Source organism: Henckelia pumila, chromosome 2, assembly GCF_033568475.1.
Source record: "Henckelia pumila isolate YLH828 chromosome 2, ASM3356847v2, whole genome shotgun sequence".
Taxonomy (NCBI): Eukaryota; Viridiplantae; Streptophyta; class Magnoliopsida; order Lamiales; family Gesneriaceae; genus Henckelia; species Henckelia pumila.
The window spans coordinates 122,429,556-122,453,174 of NC_133121.1; the positions used below are offsets into that span (position 1 = coordinate 122,429,556).

Genomic DNA, 23,619 nt, shown 5'->3' on the forward strand with positions numbered 1-23,619 from the left:
AACATATCAACAACCACAAAGAAGATTAAATCCACACATGAAAGAAGTTGTTAAAAATGAAGTTTTAAAACTATTAGATGCCGGAATTATTTATCCAATCTCGGATAGTAAATGGGTAAGTCCAACACAAGTAGTACCAAAAAAATCAGGCATCACTGTTATAAAAAATGAAAAGGGAGAATTATTACAAGCTAGGATTCCATCTAGTTGGCGTATGTGCATTGATTATAGAAAATTAAATGATGCAACTAGAAAAGATCACTTTTCGTTACCATTTTTAGATCAAATTTTAGAGAAAGTGGCAGGTAATCCTTATTATTGTTTTCTTGATGGGTATTCGGGGTATTATCAAATACCAATATCATTAGAAGATCAAGAAAAAACTACTTTCACTTGTCCGTTCGGAACTTTTGCTTTTAAAAGAATGCCATTTGGTTTATGTAATGCCCCGGCTACTTTTCAAAGATGCATGCTAAGTATTTTTAGTGACATGATTGAAGAATTTGTGGAAGTTTTTATGGATGATATAACTGTTTTTGGAAACTCATTTGAAAACTGTCTTAAAAATTTGGAAGAAGTTTTAAAAAGATGTGAAGAAAAAAATCTTGTTTTAAATTGGGAAAAATGTCACTACATGGTTAAATCCGGAATTGTGTTAGGGCATGTCATATCTGAAAAAGAAATTGAAGTTGATAAAGCTAAGGTTGATGTTATTGCTAATTTACCATCACCAAACACGATCAAAGAAATTCGATCATTTTTGGGTCATGCGGGATTTTATAGAAGATTTATAAAAAATTTTAGCATAATATCGAAACCAATTTCAAATCTTTTAACAAAAGATGCACAATTTGAATGGACTCAAGAATGTGAAACTGCTTTTAAAAAAATAATTAATCTTTTAACTACATCACCTATTTTACAACCTCCTGATTGGTCTTTACCATTTGAATTAATGTGTGATGCAAGTGATTATGCTGTAGGAGCCGTGTTAGGACAAAGAAAAGAAGGTAAACCTTATGTGATCTATTATGCAAGTAGAACCTTAAATAGTGCTCAAATCAATTATTCAACAACTGAAAAAGAATTACTTTCAGTAGTGTTTGCATTAGATAAATTTCGATCCTATTTAATTGGTTCTACTACTATTGTTTACACTGATCATTCTGCCATAAAATATTTATCAAATAAACAAGATGCTAAGCCGAGATTAATAAGATGGATTTTGTTGTTACAAGAATTTGATCTTGTAATAAAAGATAAAAAAGGAAAAGAAAATGTAGTAGCCGATCATTTATCAAGAATAATTTCTGAATCATCTCAAAATGAAATACCAATAAATGAAAATTTTCCGGATGATCAACTATTTTATGCTACTACTATGCCTTGGTTTGCTAATATTGTAAATTTTCTTGTGACAAATAAAATGCCTTCTCATTGGAGTTCACAAGATAAAAATAAATTTTTGAAAGAGGTCAAAAAATTTTATTGGGATGATCCTTATTTGTTTAAGTATTGTCCTGATCAAATTTTTCGACGATGCATACCCGACAATGAGGTAAGTAGTGTCATTAAATTTTGTCATTCTGAGGCATGTGGAGGTCATTTTTCGTCAAAGAAAACAGCTGCAAAAATCTTTCAATGTGGATTTTATTGGCCTTCTTTATTCAAAGATACACATTCATTTTGCAAATCTTGTGAAAATTGTCAGAAAATGGGTTCAATTTCAAAACGAAACATGATGCCTTTAAATCCAATCATGATTATTGAAATATTTGACAGTTGGGGAATAGATTTTATGGGTCCATTTCCATTATCTTTTGGATTCACTTATATTTTAGTAGCTGTCGATTATGTTTCAAAATGGATTGAAGCAATTGCATGTAGAACTAATGATCATAAAGTTGTGATAAAATTTTTGAAAGAAAATATTTTTAGTCGATTTGGAATACCTAGAGCTATAATAAGTGATGGGGGAAGTCATTTTATAAATAAATCATTTTCTTCGTTGTTAAGAAAATATGGTATTACACATAAAGTCTCTACTCCATATCACCCTCAAACGAATGGTCAGGTTGAACTTGCAAATAAAGAAATAAAACAAATTTTGGAAAAAACAGTCAATCCAAATCGAAAAGATTGGTCTTTAAGATTAAGTGATGCATTATGGGCATATAGAACTGCATTTAAAACATCAATGGGGATGTCACCATACAGATTAGTTTTTGGAAAGCATTGTCATTTACCTGTTGAAATTGAACATAAAGCTTATTGGGCAATTAAAGCGTTTAATACTAATTTAGATGATGCATCTAAATCAAGAAAATTGCAATTAAATGAACTAGAAGAATTAAGAAATGATGCATATGAAAATGCAAAGATTTATAAAGATAAAACAAAAGCATTTCATGATAAAAATATTATGAGAAAATCTTTTGAAATCGGACAAAAAGTTTTACTTTATAATTCTCGCTTGCATTTGTTTTCAGGAAAACTTAGATCGCGATGGTCTGGACCATTTATTGTTAAATTTGTCTATCCTAATGGTGCTGTTGATGTTGAAAATCCTAAAAATAATAATGTATTTAAAGTTAATGGGCAAAGACTTAAACCGTTTATAGAAAATGAAGTTCTTAATGAAGAGTTTATGCCTTTATATGATCCAACTTAATTGTTACTTATATTTTTATTTTATTTTTGCAGAAATTAGGACACTTCCCGGTTAAGTGGCGGATAACGGTACTCCGTGGCTCTTACAGTCGGTTAAATTGGTTTCCCACAATAACTGATCAAAAAAAAAAATATATTTCTTTATTTTCAAAATGGAAGAAGCTATCAAAGAACATGGAAAATATATTTGTTCTTCTGTTTCTAAAAAAGTTCGAAGAATGATTTATGAATGCAGACGTGAAAGATTGAGAATGCTTATGCAAAAAGGAATTCCGGAGGATATTCGTCTTATAATTGAAGCCAAGGTTCGAATAGGTGGCGAAGTTCCAAAATTCTTATATGTTCGAAATATGTCCGGACTAGGAAAAAGCACCTATGTGAAGAAAAGGAGGGCAAAAGGGTTAGATGTTTGTCATAAATGTGCCAGATGGACTTGTAACAAACGATGCAGATCTTTGGGATGTGTTTCCACAAATAGAGAAGATAAAATTGATTTCATTAAGAATGGGCTGAGTAAAGAGTCATTGGATGATATCTCATTGACTCTTGAGACGCATTCTAGTGGATATGTACAAGGTCAACTTCTCCGTTTATGGAAACTATTCCAAGCGCAGCGTCATGGTAATGGTCTTGGGAATCTGACTAAAAAAGACCCTATTTGCCAATTTATAAGAAAATTGGATGGGAAGCCAACCCTCAACTCATAAGAAGACGTTGAAGTCATCATTGATTCAACATGTTACGAAATGGTTTGTGTTTGTTCCTCATCTTCAATAAATTCCAGGTGATATCTCTTTCATCATGTACTCTTTATTTTTCTTGTAAAAAAAAAAAAAAAATTAAAAACAATGTCATATTCAGGTTTGGGGGAGGGTTTATCTCTAAAAAAAAATAAAAAAAAATTTAAAATTTAAAAAAATATATATATATTTCTATAATAATATTTATTTTTCTTTTTCAATGGCAGAGTAAGGAGTCAAAAACTCCTGACACGCATTAGTTTTTATTTATCATTTTATCACAATAGATTAGATTTTAATATTCCGTATATATTTAAATTGCAAACTACTAAGAAAATGAAGTCTTTTTGTATAGATGTTTATTTATTATTCTTTTTATCAATTTAATAAAAAATATATAATTGATGGGATATAAGTTATAAATAATATATAATTGTGTGTTTTCAAATACATATTTTTTAAAACTTTTATGAGTATATAATTAAAGTGATATTGATTGAATAAATAATAACATGTATAATTGAGGGAATTAATTTGTAAAAGTGCAATAGTTACTCACATAAATTTTGTGAGTGAGGGGTAAGAATTGAGAAAACAACTTATAAGCTTTTATTGATTATTAAGAAATGGTTGATTACTAGATTAAACCCATTTTGAAAAAAAAAAAAGAAAAAAAAAATGAAAATTGGCTGCAAAGTTGTTTGAAGTTTGATTGTAAAGATGTAGAGTATTAATATCTCTACTATAATTATTAATGTAATAGATTTACCTCATAAAAAATAAAAAAATAAATAAACTTTGAAAAAAAAATGTTACATTTTCAAAGTTTATTGGAGGTATTTGATTATGTAAAAACAATTTTGCAGCCAAGCAAAAAAAAAAAAACAAAAAAACAAAAAAACAAAAAAACAAAAAAAAATGGGTTTATTCTTTGTAAATCATCCTATCTTATTTTCAATATTAGGTTATTTGATTGTCTGCTTTACTAGCCATTTTCAAAGAGTGTATAATTTTCTTCCAACTCCACGAGTAAAAAACAGCTATATATGAAATACTTTAACCCGAGAGAATATGGAGTTGAGACTTTTACATTAATATTCCTGATGATATACATGTTATGAAAATGATTTCTATTATCCTTTTAATTATATTATTCTCAAAGTTTTTAGAAAATATTTATGTAAAAAAAAAAAAATTATATATATTTACTATTTTGATATTGTGTGAAATATATATGTATAGCCCATCCAATTACATATTAATATATTGGTTGATAATGAGATTTATAAATAAACATATGATCTCCTCACAAGTGTGTTTTTAAAATTTTAAAGTTTGCAAATTTGAATATATATATTAAGGAATAAAAATCTAACTTGTGATTTTATGATATTTTATGATATTTTATGATATTTTATTACTAAGGGACTAGTAATTAGCCGGTTTGGGGGTTTGATGAAACTTAAAATTTGTAATTATTTATATGTTAAAAAGTGTGTTTTAAAATTTAAGTTTAATTAAAATTATGAAGTTGTATTATTTTAGTGTTATGTGTTTATATTTAAATGTTTTACTAAAATGTTGTATTTTACGGTTTGCGCAGATTTGGTAAAAATAAAATTACTCAAGCTACAGTGGTCATAATGGAGTAATCTCAAAACCTGTAGAATCACAAAAGAGGCATCTTCAACTTTGTAGAAGACAAGAAATTCCAAAAACTTCATTAAGATGATCAAAATAATAAAACATCAAAATGGAGATAGATTTACTTTTACTATGACCAGCTTGGAGTAAAAATATCATAAGTATTTCATATTTTATCCAAAAGGGGTGAATGAGTTGTCCAAACACATCTACACAAAATATCCTACGTGTTCTATGTTGAAAATAAAGGCTGAATCGGTGGTCTAAGGCATCAAACATGCCAATTAAAGTTGGGTCATGGTATTGACATTCAAGGAGACAAGCACCCACCAACTTTACTATTTCACATTTAATGAGCCTTGGACTCTTCCTCTCATTTGGCCTATAAATAGATGTGTTGTATAAGCTTTGTAGTGTGCAAGAGTGTAGAGAATTCTTCATTTGTAAAATAAATATTGTGTGTGTGAGAATAAAAGTTTGAGTGTGCAAGTTTCTCAAGTTCAAGTATGAAATTTCTTTTATCTTTATTCTTGAGTTTCATGTTCATGGAAAGCTAAATCTTTTTATGTCAAGGTGAAAAGGTTTCATTGTTGGTCAAGTAAGATTGTCTATATTTTGTATATTCTTTTCTTTTCTATTTTTATTTTTACTAATTGATCTTTATTTGTAGGTATAATTTTGGATGATTTGTTGTTATCTATTTACATCAAATGCTTGGTACCTTGAATGTGGTTACCTTGATTTGTTGTCAAATATGATACAATAATTACTACAATAATTATATACTATAAATATATGTATCTATTTATAATAAAGTCATATATATTATTTAGACGATAGCGTGACACTGTCGATTGTTCTAAATAATATATTGTGATTTGAACTAACATTTACTTTATCGCATCTAACTTTTACTTTATCGCAACTAACATTTACTTTTCCGCAACTAACATTTACTTTCTCGCATCTAACTTTTACTTTTCCGCAACTAACATTTACTTTATCGCATCTAACATAAAGTCATATATTTTATTTAGACGATAGCGTGGCTCTGCCGGTTGTTCTAAATAAAATATTGTGATTTGATCTAACATTTACTTTTATGTCAATTTATATTTATGCATTTATATATATATTATGGGTACCATGTATTAAATATCGGTGGATATTAATATAGTGGGAACTATATTATATGATATACTTGTTTAAATATTTAATTGTTCTTTTTATGTTTATATTTATTCATCTATATATATATTATGGGTACCATGTATTAAATATCGGTTAATCTGATATTAATATAGTGGGAACTATATTATATGATATACTTGTTTAAATATTTCATTGTTCTTTTATGTTTATTTTTATTTTATTTTAGTTTCTTTTATTTATTTTTATTTAGCAATCTTAATTAAACCAACAATGAACCTTTGAAACCTTGACAATTTTATAATTTGTGTATTTGAAGTTTTATAATAATATTTTCATCTATAATATATTATTGCTAAAATTAAACTTACAACATCCTCTCCGTGGATCGATCTCGTACTCACGAGTATATTACTTGCAGACAACCTACACTTGGGTGAATTACAATTTAAGTTGTAGCAACTGGCATCCGTGAATAACACCAGATCATCTTCATCTACGGGTATAGCCATTTTTGGGAGATTATTACATATCTCCTTTAATTGGTTTACCCCTTTAGTATGGTCATCAGTCCATATAAACTTAGCATTCTTTTTTAACAAAGGACTGAACACCTTTCTGTACATTGCTAGGTTGTTAATGAACATCCCTGCAAAATTAACTACTCAAAGAAAACTCTGGAGTTGTTTTACGTCTTTGAGTTTATCTGGAAAATTCTTTACTTTTTCCACAATATGGGGTTGCAGAATTATTCCGGATTCATCAATCTCAATACCAAGGAATTCAATTTTCCTTGTTGCTATGACTGCTTTCTTTTCAGATAAGACCAATCCCTCTTGTTTGAAAATTTTAGAGAAAATCTCTAAATGTTTAACGTGTTCGTCGATGTTTTTTGATGCTATAAGAATATCATCAATATAAACAAACATAAAGTTGAAATAATCCTTAAAAAGGTTATCCATCTTTCTTTGAAATATCTGGGGTGCATTAGCCAATCCCATAGGCATAACTTCCCAAATATAGTGTCCTTGTGGAGTAGAGAAGACTGTGAATTTCTTACTGCCTTCTTCCATTCTTATCTGGTAGAATCGAGACTTACAATCAAATTTTGAGAACACTCTAGCATTTCGTACACAGCTAATTAGATGTTCTCTACTGGGTATGAAGTACCCATCAAACTCCAGGATTTTATTAATACCTTGGTAATTAATAACTAACTTGAGTTTTCCTATTTTTATTTCACCATGATTTCTGACCAGAAATCCTGGGCTGCTATATGGTGAAACTCCTTTTTTGATTAGACCAAGGTCCAAATGTTCCTTGATAATCATTCTCATATCCCTTTGATCTGTTAAGTTCATCGGAATAGGCTTATATCTGATGAATTCATACTCTTTGTCTTCCTTTAGAGTAAGACTGACTTTGAGTTGATTTCTATCCCACCATGCCAAAGGATGTTCGTTATAACTTTCTTTGAGCCTCTTTTTAACATCTTCAAGGGATACCTTATTTTTTAACTCTATATCTCTGTGATGTAGAGTTACCTTGAGAAGCTCCATATCCTCTGTTTGGATTTATTGTTCTGTTGTTATTTTTAACATGGTTTCTCCAAACCTTCTTGGATCTTTCATTTTTGGGTGAAAAAGTTGTCATTTATCACCACGCTGGCTGCGAAATATTATCGGCAATTGTCGATAAAAAGCAACCTTGAGTTTTTGAACGATAATTTTATGATCACAAATTGTAGTGAACATAAGCCTTCTTGACTCATTGTCTTGTGTGTACTTCTTAAACATTTGTAAGAAGTTATTTTCCAACAGGATATCAGCTCCTGTATCATGGAAATAGATTGGTGGTGTCTTTACCTTGTACCAAGGTGTCTGACCTGCTCCTCCCATAAGGATCTCTGCTTGTTTTATTCCTTTACAAAGAATTAAAATTCTTCTAGAGAAATCTCGTCCATCAATTTTTGGTAATTCTTCTTCACATTCTTCAGGAAAGACTCCTCTTTTTGCTGTACAAATTCCTGCTTCCGAATCAATATAAGCTGCAAAGTATTCAGCCTTATATTGTTCATACAACATCCCTATCGGGATGTATATGGAGAATGGACTTGTTGTCATTTTTAAAGGGATTACTAAATGACCCTGCCATTTTTAACAGCATGTGTTGTAACTCAGTAATCCGATTAAGACTATTCGCCTTTAGTCTTCCTAAGGCTTCAGAAGGTAGAGTATGGTTACTCCTTTTCTACCTCTTCAATGCGTTCTAGTAAATCATGTTCATGACTTACTAATTTCAACAATTGCTTCTTCCTCTGTTTGTAAACAGAGTTTTCGAATCTGATTAAGGGATTGTCCCTTATCCAATTCTCTTGGTTTTCCATTTCGTAGAATTCTTATTGAATCCTCCAAGTCTTTTCTTTTGCCATGAACTCTATTCCTTTTTCAAGGTGTTTCCATGGTTTATGGTCCTCCAGAAACTCTAGGCCAAGAATGAGCTGATCCACTTCTTTTCCTGGAATTCCACAGATTTGAACTTCCAATTCTCCAATATTTATCAATCCTTGGTAAGTTCCTTTTTCCTGTTATTCCAAATAGTAAATCAAGTTGCAAGGGAACTGGTTCCGATGACTTGTAATTTCGAATACTATTTTTAGTTCTTTCTATCCTTCTGGAGATCTAAGTTTTCCTATTATAGAAAACTCTTTTTCTTCTGGTGAAATTTCTTGAATAAGAGATTTGTCCCATCTCCTACTTGTCATTCGGTTTCCTTGGAAAGAAAACTTTCGAGGTTCTATTTTAAGGTCTCTGTATAGAACCGGTCTGTCTTGAATTTGAATGTCTGTTTCCTGAATTAAAGGAAACTCGATTCTTTCTGGGTATATCGCATGAGCAACTTTGCCAAAGATCTCTGAAATTTCAATGAACTCATTTTTAATAAATAATTCAGAATGGTGAGTATTAAAAAGAGCATATGAAATTTGATATGTAATAGAATATGGCCTATTACCTCCCTTCATTAGTCTTTTTTCCTTGAAATTTTGATGCAACGCCAAGGCTCGACTAAAGTCCCTGTCAGCTAAATTGTAGGCTATTCTTGGATAAATAACTCTTACAATTTTTCCTGCACAAAGATTTCCTGAGATAGTACACAGGACAGCATCTTGAATATTCCCCATTCTTTTATCGCATACTACGATATCTATAGGTGAATCTATTCCTTCTTTAAAAGTTGCCTTAATCATTATTTGGATTGCTCCAATATGAATCCAAGACATCGTCCTTACTACCTCACTTTTCAACTTTTGCAATTCCTCTCTTATTTCTTCAAAAGGAATTAACTGCATCTCTATTTGATTACTTGTTAACTCCATGGGGATTGCCATTTCCCTTCTGGATACTTTGTAAATCAAATTATGTCTTCTTTGTCTAAGCGCTAGGTTGCCTAAGACTCTTTCTACTTGTCCTGCCGAAAATCCCTGGTAATTTTGTAACGTTGGATTTTTTCTCATAATCCTTTGGGCCATATTATGAGATATCGTGGTTTGGCTAAAGAATCTAGCCAAACTTTCATGTGTTTCCTGCCGAAACACTTCTTCTTTATTCTGATTCTGATTCTGATTCATCCTCAAAATCTTCTTGACTAAACAATATCTCTTCTTCGTATATACTTTCATCTGAGGGGATATCCTCAAATTGATATACTTGGACTAGAACTTGAAAGAAGACCGCATCATCCATATCTGGTGTTGCTTCAAAGAGTTTAACTCATTTTTTCTCGTTTTCTGGACAATTTGTAGATATATGTCCTCTTGCTCCACATGTCCAGCAGTTGCAATCCTTGAAACTTTCACTTGCTCTTGTATGAGTTCTTCTGAAAGGTCTTCTTGATGGTGTTCTTCCCCTGCTTTGTGATGAGCTTGTTACTGGAGATGTTCTTGTAGGTCCACTTTTTCTTCCTGATCTATAAGATCTGGCCTTTTGTTTGGACCAAAATGTTCTTGGTTTCCAATAACTTCTCATTATTTTATTATAGGGATTATTTCTGAATTTCTTCCTTTTAAATCCCTGTGATCTGTTTCCAATGATCGTTGGAAGATCATTTTCTCTACAACATAAAGGTGTACGTTTATCTATACCCCTTATTTTCTTGTAGTTCTTCTGTAATGCTGCCATATGACACCATTCTGCAAATTTTTCTTTCAAAAAGAACGCGCGTCTTGCCAATGTATCAAGATGACCTGGAACGTATTCTTTAATCAGCATTTCTCTCCAAGGACTTGGCATTTTTGCGAAAAATAGCTGAATAGCTACATTTTTCTCGACTCCTGAATTCCATATGTATTTGGTGAATAACATAATGTATTCATCAACTAAACAGATATCATGTAACTCGAGGCTATACAGAGCTTGAGTATATCTTCTCTTTTTCTCTGTATCTTGATTATTGAAATAGTCTACCCCTATGAATTGTGCTTTAAATAGGGTGGCCATTCTTTCTCCAATCTCGCTGAGGGATTCTCCTGCTAAGATTGATTCCTTCATATCTGGCATAGTCATCTCCCATGCAATCTTGACAGATCCCATTAGACTCATTTCTTGAAGTTTAATGAATCCTTCTTTATTGAGATCTAATGTCCCTGCTGCAATTCTCATAGCTGACGTCCAATCATCTATAAGATCTTCTCTGTTTTTGAAGTCCAAAACATCAAGGTTTAACATAACCTCGTAAGGATGTATTGGATCTAAAACAGTTTTTCCGTAAGGAGTTTGATGGAGTGAGATTTTACTCCTTCTTGATCTGGTTCTTGCTGGATGTGAATTTTCTCCAACCTGAAACTCACTATGTGGTTCTTCTGTTTTAACCACATATCTTGGGGGATTTCCTATGGGTTGTTCACCCTCAGGGGAATTCATTTTTAGATCCACTACTTTGAGATTCGCAAAAGAATCCGCAAGATCTTGTAGATCCTCGAGATTTAATCTTTCTAAAGTAGTCATCAGATAGTGTTTTTCTCTGATACTGCTTTTATAAGATTAATCATCCTTTCATCATCAGTTAAAGGTTTTTGAACCATTTTGGTTTTACCTTTCTGATGTAACAAAGGTTCAGTACCAAACGAGAGTGGTAACCTTCCTCTTGTATTTCCTTTTCTAGAACCAAAAGTGTGTTCTAGATTTATGATTTTATTTTGAAGATCCCTTAGAGTTCCAAGAATTTCTTCTTGTTTCTTAAGGATTTCTTCAATTTGCCGAGGTATTTCATATAGCTGATTGCTGTAATATTGTACCGTCTTTTGAATTTCTCTAAGATCTCCGGAGAGTTTAGAGGAATCTGGGGTAATCTCTAAAAATTTAGAGTTAGAGATCATCTTTCTTACTCCCTTCAAAATTAAGAGCATTAATCACAACCTGTTGTAAGTAATCTATTATGAGTAGATTAACTTGTTTATAGGATTTTATATGAATAAAATCCTCTTGATTCAAACTTTCGTTTGAAGTCATCTTTTGTAGAAAATCTTCTCCTCAACAAAGAAAAGTATGAATTAACGAATAATATAAAGTCTGAATAATTAACCTAAAGCTCTGATACTATTTTTGCGGATGATTCAAGTACCATAATTGAGCACAAAAATAGCATAAATGAAGTACATAAATGCATAAAATGGGTACAAGAATTAAACATTGGATTTGACCAAGTTTGGTGGTCCTAGGGAGTTTTAAGAAAGAATTTTTATTGTAGGGATTTATAAAAAAAAATTTAGGTTTGGGTTTAGGGATTTATTCACAATTCACTCTTAATATAATCTATGTTTTTTTATTTACATTTTAATAGTTTTATGAGTTTGTTTTATAATTTAAAAATGAGCGTATCAAGATGTCATCTTAAGTTTAACGACCTTACATGATATTTAAAATTGAACATATTAAGAGAATCTACATGACCTTCTTACACAATATATTGAGCTGTCTGATGAGTCGGCCGTCCCGTCTCGCTATGACTCGCGGCCCGTTTGGGTTGACACGTTTAGGTCCACCTCCAAACGGGCTATAAAAATCCCAATCTGCCCCGTTTCGCTGCGAATTGTGGTCTAGGCAGACCAACCCGTCAAAATTTTAAAAAAAATAAAAATATATAAAAAGTTCAAAAAATAAAATTAATATTTGAGATTGAAAAAAAATATATCAACAATGTTAAAAAAAATAACAAATAATAAATGTCACAATCAAACAAATCATATAAAATTTTGATGTTAACTATTATATTTTAAATAAAAAAAATCGCATTTTCAAATAATATGAATAATATAAATAGATATTTAATCATAAAAAATAATAACGTAAGATATTAAAAATATTACATTATTAGTTTTAAAATTTTAAAATCACATTATTTAAAAATAAATATTTTTATAGCCATAATTCAAAAAAATTATTTTTTTTAAAAAACAACGGGACAGTGAAATTTCAACCCAACTCGTCAATTTTTCATAACAAGGCGGGCTGGTCCGACGAACCCGACCCATTTTGATGACTCTAATAGCACATGTATATATGTTCCCTCTCCCTCGCACTCGCACTCGCACTCACTACAATTAATCATTTTAGTTTTTAAAATAATAGAGTGTAATTATACGATCGAATGATAATTGTGTATTTGTATGTAAATATACACAAGGGCTGACGCCTTGACTGGACGAGAGAGTATCCTCTTTCAGACAACAGACTGTACCTCATATATCCAGGAACAAAAAAAACCATAAATAAATAATAATAAAAAAAAACAATACAAGTGGGAATATTATATTTATCTTATCTTTTTCATAAAAGTTCGAGTTACATGTGTTTTTTTTTCTTCTAACAAATGGTTTTACGGTATAATATAATATAAACTATATACTATATAGAAAATCATTTATAATTTTAATGAGTATAAATTTTACAAGAATAATCTTTTGTCAATTAGATATAACGGAAGTTATAGGCTATAGAAAAGTATTTTTTATATATCTAAATCTACAAACATATATAGAGTTTGAAAAAGTCCTCCTTTCATAAAATAGTAAATCTCGTGGGGACGGTATCACGTATAAATATTCTTGCGACGTGTCGATCTGGTTTAGAGATGTTAAAATGGCCCCGTTGGGTTGGCCCGTCCCGTTATACAAAATTGATGGATTGGATTGACAATTTTTCAATACGCATAAAAGGTGGGCCGGCCCGCACCGCCTAATGGTGGGTTGTGGTGGGTTATGGGTTGACCCGCAAAAACCCGCCAATTCACACATGAGGCTGCCGGATTGACCCGCTCTGCCACCTAAAATAGGTGGGTTGGGTTGATGTTTGCCCAACCCGCCTAAAAGGTGGTCCGGCCCGCCTCGTCCCGCCTAATGGTGGGTTATGACGGGTTGTGAGCCGGCCCGCCCCGCAAGCTCGTTTTGACACCTCTAATCTGGTCTGTGTTTACCATGAAAAATTATAATTTTGTGATAAAAAATAATATTTTTTCATGGATCGAGTTAAACAAAATATCTATCTCACAAAATTGAAATGTGGATCTGTCTCATCAAAGTTTTTATTTCATAAAAATTCTCGTACAATATAATCGAGAATGAAGTTGCATTATGTTCATGCTAGATAATGTTTAAGTAATTGCATCCATATTTTTTATAAAAACATCTAATCGTTCCTAAATTTGCATTAATTTTGGAATGAAATAGGATCAATATCAATGCTTAAGTAGTCATCAGAAAATTTTCAAGGGTCATACAACGTGAATAGTAGTAGGCTTATATATTGAAGATACCTGTATTCTCTTTTACACAAATACGAGTATAAGTTGCGTTTAGTTGATTTGACAAGAACACATGGATATATAAATAATCTTATGATTATTAAAACATGATCATGTGGAATTGTGTTGGATAAATAAAAATAATATTTAACTTAGTTGATTAAATTGAGATAAGATCGTAATATAAAAAAGACATGAAAGATCGTATTGGGATCTATTATTTAATTTGTGTAATGATTTAATTTGTCTGACCGAGAGGTGCACACCAATCGAATTGAGCTAAAAAAACACTAAAAATTTAAGGTTTGAGTTCGGCTCAAATCAATTATATTCGAGTCCTAACTTTGTTCGAAACTAAAAAAATTGAAATATTTTTGCTCGAACTCGATTCGAAATATTCGAATTTATTAGAAAACTATTCGAACTATAGCTCGAATATTAAGGTTCGAACCATCATAAAAGTTTGAAATTTATACATATTAATAACATCATATTATATTATATTAATAAAATGTTAAAGCTTGCGCTCATGAATTTATTGAACAAAATAATTATGACTCGAGTTCGATAAATTTAAATATAAATAAAATATTTATCGAGTCAAGTTCGAAAAAATCGCGAAATAACTCAATTCGTTCACATATGATCTGGGAATTGAATAATTGATGTAGATAAATATTTATTAAATAAATTACAATTACAACCAAACCATATGATTTGGTTGGATTATTAAATGCCATGGACCCAACCAAATATAACCTTCTAGAGAGAACAGAATTCCAAGAAAATCACAAGATCGGAACGAGTTTTCACCCGAAAAACAGTACAATTTTAAACAGAGTACATATTGTCTAATATTGCTTGTGAGCCAGAAGAACTTGGTCGATAACTTTATCAAGATTCTGATGAGATGAACTTTGAGCAGATTCTTGAGCCAATCTCTTCCACTCCATAGCCCTTCTCTTCATCTCTTTCCCTTTATCTCCGCTCATCAACTCTACAACAAGACTCTTCACTTCGTCCCTCTTCACATTATTGTCAATCTCCATGCCTATGCCCCAACGAGTGCGGCAAAGCCAGCAATTTGTCTGTTGCTCCGCGAAAAACGGCCAACAGATCATGGGCACCCCGCTGCATATGCTTTCCAGAGTCGAGTTCCATCCGCTGTGAGTCAAGAATCCTCCCACTGAAGAGTGATTCAGAACTTTTTGTTGAGGGCACCAGTTCGCCATCAGAGATCTTTCTTTTGTCTCTTCAAGAAACTCAGGTGGGAGAATGGCCTTCTCCCCTGAAACAAGATCAGGCCTTAAGATCCATAAAAACTTTTGGTTGCTATTAGCAAGCCCCCAAGCAAACTCCACAAGTTGATCGGGAGTCATCACAGTAACGCTTCCGAAGTTGACATAAACAACAGAATTCGGCTCTTTCGAGTCCAGCCATTCGAGACACTCCAGGTCCTCTTTCCATAGATTTGATCCCAGAAGCTCTAAGTCCTTGTTCTTGTATTGTTCTTCTAGAAACTGTAAAGGCCCGATAGCATAAACCGGAGGTAAAATCAATGACAGTTGTTTCAGAACGTCCCTTTCCAGGTCCTCAAACGTGTTGAGCACAATAGCAGAGGCTCTCTTAGCTCTCTCTGTTTCATGCATCACATATTCGACCATGAAATCATCTGAGCTTGTGGTTCTAATGAAACTTGGAATATCCCTCAAACGAATCCCTTCCATGCCTGGAATGTCATCTAGAACCGTGTCCAAATACCCATTGGTCAAGTAGCTCTCGTCTGCATTGTCCAACAAAAATAATCATTCATATATATTAACATTCTTCAATACTAATAGGATCAATCAAAGTTTTATCTAAACAAGTTCAAAGCTGTTACCTTTAAGTGGTGAATATCCCTTCTCATTGAGCATAGCATACTGAATGTAAGCATAGAACCCACCGGCACTTGTGGTCCAGAAAAAGACATCGGGGATGCCAAGTTCTTCAGCAGCTTCCAGGGTAAAACTCATCACCCCGTCGGATACTATACACGTCACCGGTGGAACGCCGGAAGATTCGCTGTTGTTCAGGCGAGCAAGAAGGTCTCTGAATGGACCTATACAAGTATTTCCGGTTGATTTGCAAAGAGCGGGAACATCTTGTGTGGTGTCAGCATCCGACGGTGGAAGACCGTCGGGAATGGCCTCGAATCTGAATCCGGGGAGCCCGTTTAAGGAATCCGGGCCTCTTGCCCGGAGGAGCCTCCGGTGGTTGTACTCTGTGTTGACAAATGTGATGTGGAAGCCTTTGCAGTAAAGGAGTTTGGCTAGTCTTAGCATTGGATTTACATGGCCTTGTGCTGGATATGGTATGCAAACCGCATGAGGCTTCTGTAGTGCTTCACCTTGGGAACCCATCAAGAAATATAGAGAGCACAAGATTGGAACTACTTTACTTGGAAGAGTTGCTTGTTTCTGAGAGGAGAGGAGAGGAGAGGTGAGAAGAAGGTATTCTATTGGTCGTCCAAATTTATAGATAGAGCAGCTTGACCTCTTAAAAATGTAGCATCCCAATGATTGATCATAAAATGTGGAGTAACATTGTTAAATTTTTTAATATTTATTATTTGTTATCGACTGTTAGGGTGGGCCGTTGGTGGTTGAGAGTCTTCAGAAAAACAAAATGAATTCTTTTTTTACAAATCAAGTTCGAATTATAAATTTGGAAGTTGATTCAACACGTGACTGAAACCATGATGGACTTATTCCATGCTAGAATGAGTTTTGTACATGCTGCTCACAATGTAGTGCCTTGTGGGCAACGTGTATCCTCATGATTGGTATAATTAGTGGGTCCTACTGATTTGGACCAATCAAAACTCGACACGCTATCCACAGGGCACTATCCTGTGGGTAGCATCACATGACACTACTCTATTGGTAGCATCGACAGTTCCGCTAAAATGAAGGTGGACACTTGTATTCCTGTTATTAATTTAAGGTATTGTTTTGTAGAGCTTTTAGGAAGCATTTCTCAAATTTTTTTTACAAAATCTTGAAATTTTGTTAAGAAAAGTTGAGAAGTGCTTTCTAGAAGCACTCACAAACACTACCTAAGAGAGTTCATGCCGAGTCAATTTCTTTTGTACATGTGGGTCAATATATGCAGGTAAAAGTTGATTCGGCTCCACGCGCGGGAAACATTAGATTAAGATAATGTTTGGGAGAGCTTCTAGGAAGCACTTATCAGCTTCTCGTCAACAAATTTCAAAATTTTATTAAGAAAAAGCTGAAAAGTGCTTTCTAGAAGCTCTCTCAAACACTACCTAATTAAATGTGGGTAATACCTATGGCCGCAACAAGTATAATGATTGGAGATCTAAAATAAATAAACTATTGTAAGATTGATATATTTTTGTTTTTATTGTTTATATGTTCCTGTATGTTGACTATAGGAATTAAGTGTTGACTATAGGCAGTACAAAGTCGCACTTCTTGTAATTCACGTTTTTCCCTTCTTTCCAATGTATAAATTCAACTCCTCTTGTACACATAAGTTAGTGGAATACAATAACAGTTTTCTGGTTCTTCAATTCATCTTAACATGGTATCAGAGAGCTTAGGTTTTGGGCATTTTTTTCGGAGCTGCACTCCGCTGGATCTTCATTTTTTTGTATCGATTTCTTGAAGATCACTTCAGCTGCCGATTGTTTTGAGATCATTTTTTGGGAATCGTCGCTCGATCACTGTTTTCGATCATACATCGCCATGGCTGGTTATTCCAATTCCAATGATCCTTTGTTCATTCATCCTTCCGACACTCCAGGTTTGAATCTTATCAATGAACAGCTGATTGGTGTTGATAATTACGGAGTTTGGAGTAGAGCTATGTTAAATGATTTGCGAGCGAAAAATAAGATTCCATTCATCGATGGAACATGTCCGCGTCCAGCCATGGGAACTCTTTCCCTTGCACAGTGGGAGCGATGTAATGCGCATTGTGTTGTCTTGGCTCATGAATACTGTTTCTAAAGAAATTTTTGGTGGAATCGTGTATTATACCGAGGCTTCTACTGTATGGTCTGATTTAAAGGAACAATTTGATAAAATTAATGGAACTCGGATTTTTGCGATTCATCGGGATATAGGACGCTTGACTCAAGGAAATAGCACAATTTCCGCATACTATTGTCGTCTTAAACAACTTTGGGATGAGTTTGGGTCTTTAGTTACATTGCCTTCATGTGAATGTGCTACCGCCCGTAAGTATATTGAACATAATCAACAATTGAAACTCCTGCAGTTCCTGATGGGCCTTAATGACAGTTTTATGCATGTGAGGAGTCAAATTCTGCTGATGATGCCTTTGCCTACTGTTAGTCAAGATTTTTCCTTGATTTCTCAAGAAGAATCACATCGGTCCTTGGCTGCTGTGGAGGCTCCTCCCTCAGTTTTCTACTCTACACAAAACTGGGCTATTGATTCTAATAAGGATGAACTTCGTTGTGATTATTGCCATGGGCCTGACCACATTAAAGCATATTTCTACAAGCTTATTGGTTATCCTCCTGGCCATAGACTTCACAAACCACAGTATTTTAAGAATACTACAAGGAAACCGTACAGGGGCTATAATAAGGAAAGAAAAGGTCCAGCTGATGTGAATGTAGTTGAAGACACTTCAGATCAACTTCTAAAGTGGAGGCTTCCTTTTTACTCCTGCTCAATATGCAGAAATACTGAAGTTACTGGGTCAAAATTCCCTCAAATCTCCAGAAGCTCCCATTGCTAACATGGCAGGTAGTATTTCTGGTCATGGCAGTGCCAATTGGATAATTGATACAGGGGCAAATGAGCATATGACTGGTGATTTTTCATTGTTTCATAGTGCCAGAACATTGCCTACACCATCTAGTTCTGTTAGATTTCCCAATGGTGATCATGTTCCAATCAATAGTGTAGGATCAGTCCAGTTTTCTAATCATCTCACTCTCCATAATGTTCTTTACATTCCTCATTTTCAATTCAATCTCCTGTCTATTTCCAGATTATCCAAATCCCACAACTGTGTCGTCATATTTTTTTCCACTTTTTTGTCTATTTCAGGACCTCAAGAGTGGGAAGATCATGGGGATTGGTGAGGAGTATCATGGTCTGTGTTATCTCAAATGTTTTCTCTCCAAATCATCTTGATTCACAGTTAGCAATACATCTTCTTTACTGCCCCTTGTTAACATTTCATGTAATTCCATTAGCACTGATATATGGCATCATCGTTTAGGACATATGTCATTTTCTCGAATGTGTATGTTGCCTTTTATTGCTTCTAAAGACTCTTTACATCACTGTACTGTTTGTCCCTTATCAAAACAAACTAGATCAGTGTTTCCTAAAGCTAGTTTGTCTCGTGATTTACATTCTTTTGCTTTACTACATATGGATATATGGAGACCTTTTCGAGTTCCTACTTATAATGGAGAGCGTTATTTCTTAACCATTGTTGATGATTTCTCTCGTGCAACTTGGACTTACCTTATGCATTCTAAGTTAGACATACTTCGAATCCTTAAGAACTTTTCTGTCAAGGTTCACACACATTTTCACTCCCATATTAAAATCATTAGAACCTATAATGCCTCGGACTTCTTTAAGACTGAATGTACTGTTTTGCTGTCTTCTCTTGGCATTATTCATCAAAGTTCTTGTCCATACACCCCTCAACAAAATGGTGTCGTCGAAAGAAAACATAGACACATTTTGGAGATAGCAAGATCTTTGAGATTTCAATCCTTTCTTCCATTAAAATTTTGGGGTGACTGTGTCCTAACAGTTGTATACCTTATCAATCGTACTCCCACTCCACTTCTTCATAATAAAACACCTTTTGAAGCATTACTTGGTAAGCCACCTTCTTTTGATCATCTCAGGGTATTTGGGTGTCTATGTTACATTACCTCATTGGTCCTTGAACATAAATTTTCTCCTCGGGCGAAGGCTTGTGTCTTCTTGGGATACTCCAATGTTCAAAAGGGTTATAGAGTTATGGATATACAAACTCAGAAATTTTATGTTTCTCGAGATATTGTGTTTCATGAACATTTATTTCCTTTTGCAAATCCTTCTCCTGCTTTTCCTATGTTTTCACCATCCTCTCCTATCCTAGATTCTGCTGATCTGGTATCACCATCAGTTCATGATCTTCCATCTCCTCCTCCTGAGATTCCAGTTCCAGTTCTTCCTGTTTCTTTTGATCCTGCTCCCGTACAATCCTCTTCTCAGTTGAGAAGATCCTCTAAAATATCTAAACCACCTATTTGGACTACAAATTTTTCTTGTCCTACCTTACCTCCTAGCACAAATACTTCCTGTTCCTATCCCATTTCCAATCATATTCAGTATTCAAATTTTTCTTTAGCCTATCAAGTTTTTTTAGCCAATATTTCTTCCATTAAAGAACCACGATTTTATCATGAAGCACTTTCTGATCCTCGATGGCAACAGGCAATGAATATGGAACTTGAGGCCTTGGAATCTAACCATACATGGGATGTGGTGCAGTTGCCTTCAAATGTACAGCCTATCGTTTGTCGATGAGTTTATAAAGTTAAGTTTTTGCCTGATGGAACAGTGGATCGTTTTAAGGCTAGATTGGTTGCAAAGGGTTATACACAACAATTTGGAATAGACTTTCATGATACTTTTTCTCCAACAGTTAAGATAGTTACCATTCGCTGTCTACTCACGCTTTCAGCCATGAATAGATGGCCCTTGCATCAGCTTGATATCAGCTTGATATCAGCTTGATGTAGCTAATGCATTCCTTCAAGGGGACTTAGATGAGGATATCTACATGAGTTTGCCGCAAGGATACAAAATCAGTGCTCCTAATATGGTTTGCGAACTGCGCAAATCCTTATATGGCCTTAAACAAGCGTCTCGCCAATGGAATCTTAAGTTTGCAAGTGTGATGCGTAAAGGAGGATATATTCAATCTCAGCACGATCATTCTTTATTTGTTTGCAAGTCAGGTTCTTATATTACCCTTTTGATTGTTTATGTTGATGATATTATCATCACCGGGAGTGATATGGATGCTATCATCAAGCTAAAGTCGTTTCTGCATTCTAAGTTACAAATTCGAGATATGGGTACATTGAAGTATTTTTTGGGAATTGAAATTGCTCGATCTACTGCTGGGATTTATATAAGTCAGAGGAAGTATGCTCTTGAGTTGGTTGTTGATATTGGTCTTTCGGGTGCTAAACCATTTGACACACCTATGGAGCAACACAAAAAGTTGACCAGACATGATTTATATGTTCTTATACATCAGGAACAACACAATGTGATGCCTCATCCTTTACTTTCTGATCCAAAAAGGTTTAGAAGTTTGATTGGACGCCTCATTTATCTTACAATCACTCGTCCAGATCTCTGTTATGTTGTACAACATTTGAGTCAATTTATGCATGCTCCTAAGGAGTCCCACATGGATGCTGCAGTGAGAGTGGCTCGGTATATTAAAGGTTCTCCTGGTTTAGGGATTTTTTTGCCTTTACAAAACTCATTACAACTTTTTGGGTATTGTGATTCTGATTGGGCTTCATGTCCCATGACTTATCGTTCTCTTACGGGTTTTTGCATAAAGCTTGGTGATTCTCTACTATCTTGGCGCACAAAGAAACAAAGCACTGTGTCTCGTTCTTTTGCCGAAGCTGAATACCGAGCTATAGTGAAACGAACCAGACTCAAAGGAATTTTTTTTTTAAAATATTACATATATGCCCATACATATATGCATCTATACTTAAAATTGATTTTCATAAAATTTAATACATAATAAAAAGAGATTTCATCTTAAAAGTTTAAAAACTCGAACATGTTAAAATCCATGCAAACGACTATAATCTCAAAAGTATGCAAACTAATGAAAAATTGTAGTGACCCTTACCTGGATCACCTACTAAACAGAATTTAGGCATGCAATTAACTTAATTAAACGGATATCAGAATAAAACTGCGGAAACCAAAAACAATATACAATCCCAAGGAAAGAAATATGTAAATACCCAAATATTATACAACCAGATCAAACAGCTGAATCAATCTAATAACAACAGAATAAACCTAGGCGAAGCTCCAGCTGACCAACAACTGCCTAGCCCCTCTTGGATCCACCCGCCTCATCCAATCGCAAACCTGCCCCATGGAATAGGGTTGTCCAGAAACACAGAGTACGAGACGTGAGCATAAAACGCTCAATACGAGAGTATGAGTATACATGCATGCAAAGTGAACTCTCTATAAACTCAAGATCAAGGATCAGATAACAGATACAGACCGGGCTCTGGTATGTAGCACGTTGTGCCGTCGCTTCAGGAGGTGGCTCCCATACCATAATACCAGTGGATATTTGTAACGTCCCACTGTATCAAGACGGGTCTTTTCAGCGTGCTTATGTCCTCACTCACACGCACCCTGAGAAACTTTCCAGGGGGTCACCCATCCTATAATTGCCCCAAGTCAAGCACGCTTAACTTTAGAGTTCTTATGTGATGAGCTCCCGAAAAGAAGATGCACCTTCTTGATATGAGCAGTACATATGAAATCTTTTAATCCCTCCTCAACTATGTAGTCCCATACCTACACAGCCTCAGAATCCCCTCTCATTCCGGCACGGGATCGGTTCATTCATGTCTCCCTCCGCCTAGAAGCCTTTAAGGAGCCGCTCATTGTCCGTGCAACATCTTGGCACCGGCGATCACTCCCCGCCTCTTCAGCCCGGGGCGTCACATGCCCACCAGCTTCCGCTTGGTTCGTCCCCGAACCATACCGTACTAAGAGAGGTCGGCTCTGATACCATTTGTAACGTCCCACTGTATCAAGACGGGTCTTTTCAGCGTGCTTATGTCCTCACTCACACGCACCCTGAGAAATTTTCCAGGGGGTCACCCATCCTATAATTGCCCCAAGTCAAGCACGCTTAACTTTAGAGTTCTTATGTGATGAGCTCCCGAAAAGAAGATGCACCTTTTTGATTTGAGCAGTACATATGAAATATTTTAATCCCTCCTCAACTATGTAGTCCCATACCTACACAGCCTCAGAATGCCCTCTCATTCCGGCACGGGATCGGTTCATTCATGTCTCCCTCCGCCTAGAAGCCTTTCAGGAGCCGCTCATTGTCCGTGCAACCTCTTGGCACCGGCGATCACTCCCCGCCTCTTCAGCCCCGGGCGTCACATGCCGGACCCAAATCGATGGAAGTCCAACCACTAACAGGATAGGGAAAAACCCTACTAACAGACATCTCGAAAGATATAGCTCAGTATGCAAATGAATGCAGCATAAATCAATGATATATAAACCATGCAGTCACATAATACATGCATACTCAGTCAGGATATCTCGAACAGTACTTCCGTACCTCAAACCAGTGCAAGCTCTACCAACTCTAGGTCCACGCCTATAGTCTGCTCTACACTGCCAAATGATACTACTATCATTATAGTGCTCTAAAAGCCTTAACTAAGCTATTGCATACTCCTAAATATTTATAGGAAGCAAAAGCTATACTTTCGTCCGTCGTTAGCCCTTTGATGACGATGCCTCCAGAACTTGGGCACAACTCTGCT

At 34.5% G+C, this 23,619-nt stretch overlaps 1 protein-coding gene across 1 annotated transcript; it reads right to left on the reverse strand.

Moving 5' to 3' along the window:
- Positions 1-14,654: 14,654 nt before the first annotated feature.
- Positions 14,655-16,498, reverse strand: LOC140882623 (7-deoxyloganetin glucosyltransferase-like). The gene is made up of 2 exons (XM_073288735.1): positions 15,883-16,498; positions 14,655-15,783 (listed from the first exon to the last, which is right to left on the reverse strand). Exons 1-2 carry the CDS (start codon positions 16,400-16,402, stop codon positions 14,852-14,854), a joined length of 1,452 nt encoding a protein of 483 aa, XP_073144836.1. The 5' UTR covers positions 16,403-16,498; the 3' UTR covers positions 14,655-14,851.
- Between the last annotated feature and the right edge of the window lie 7,121 nt (positions 16,499-23,619).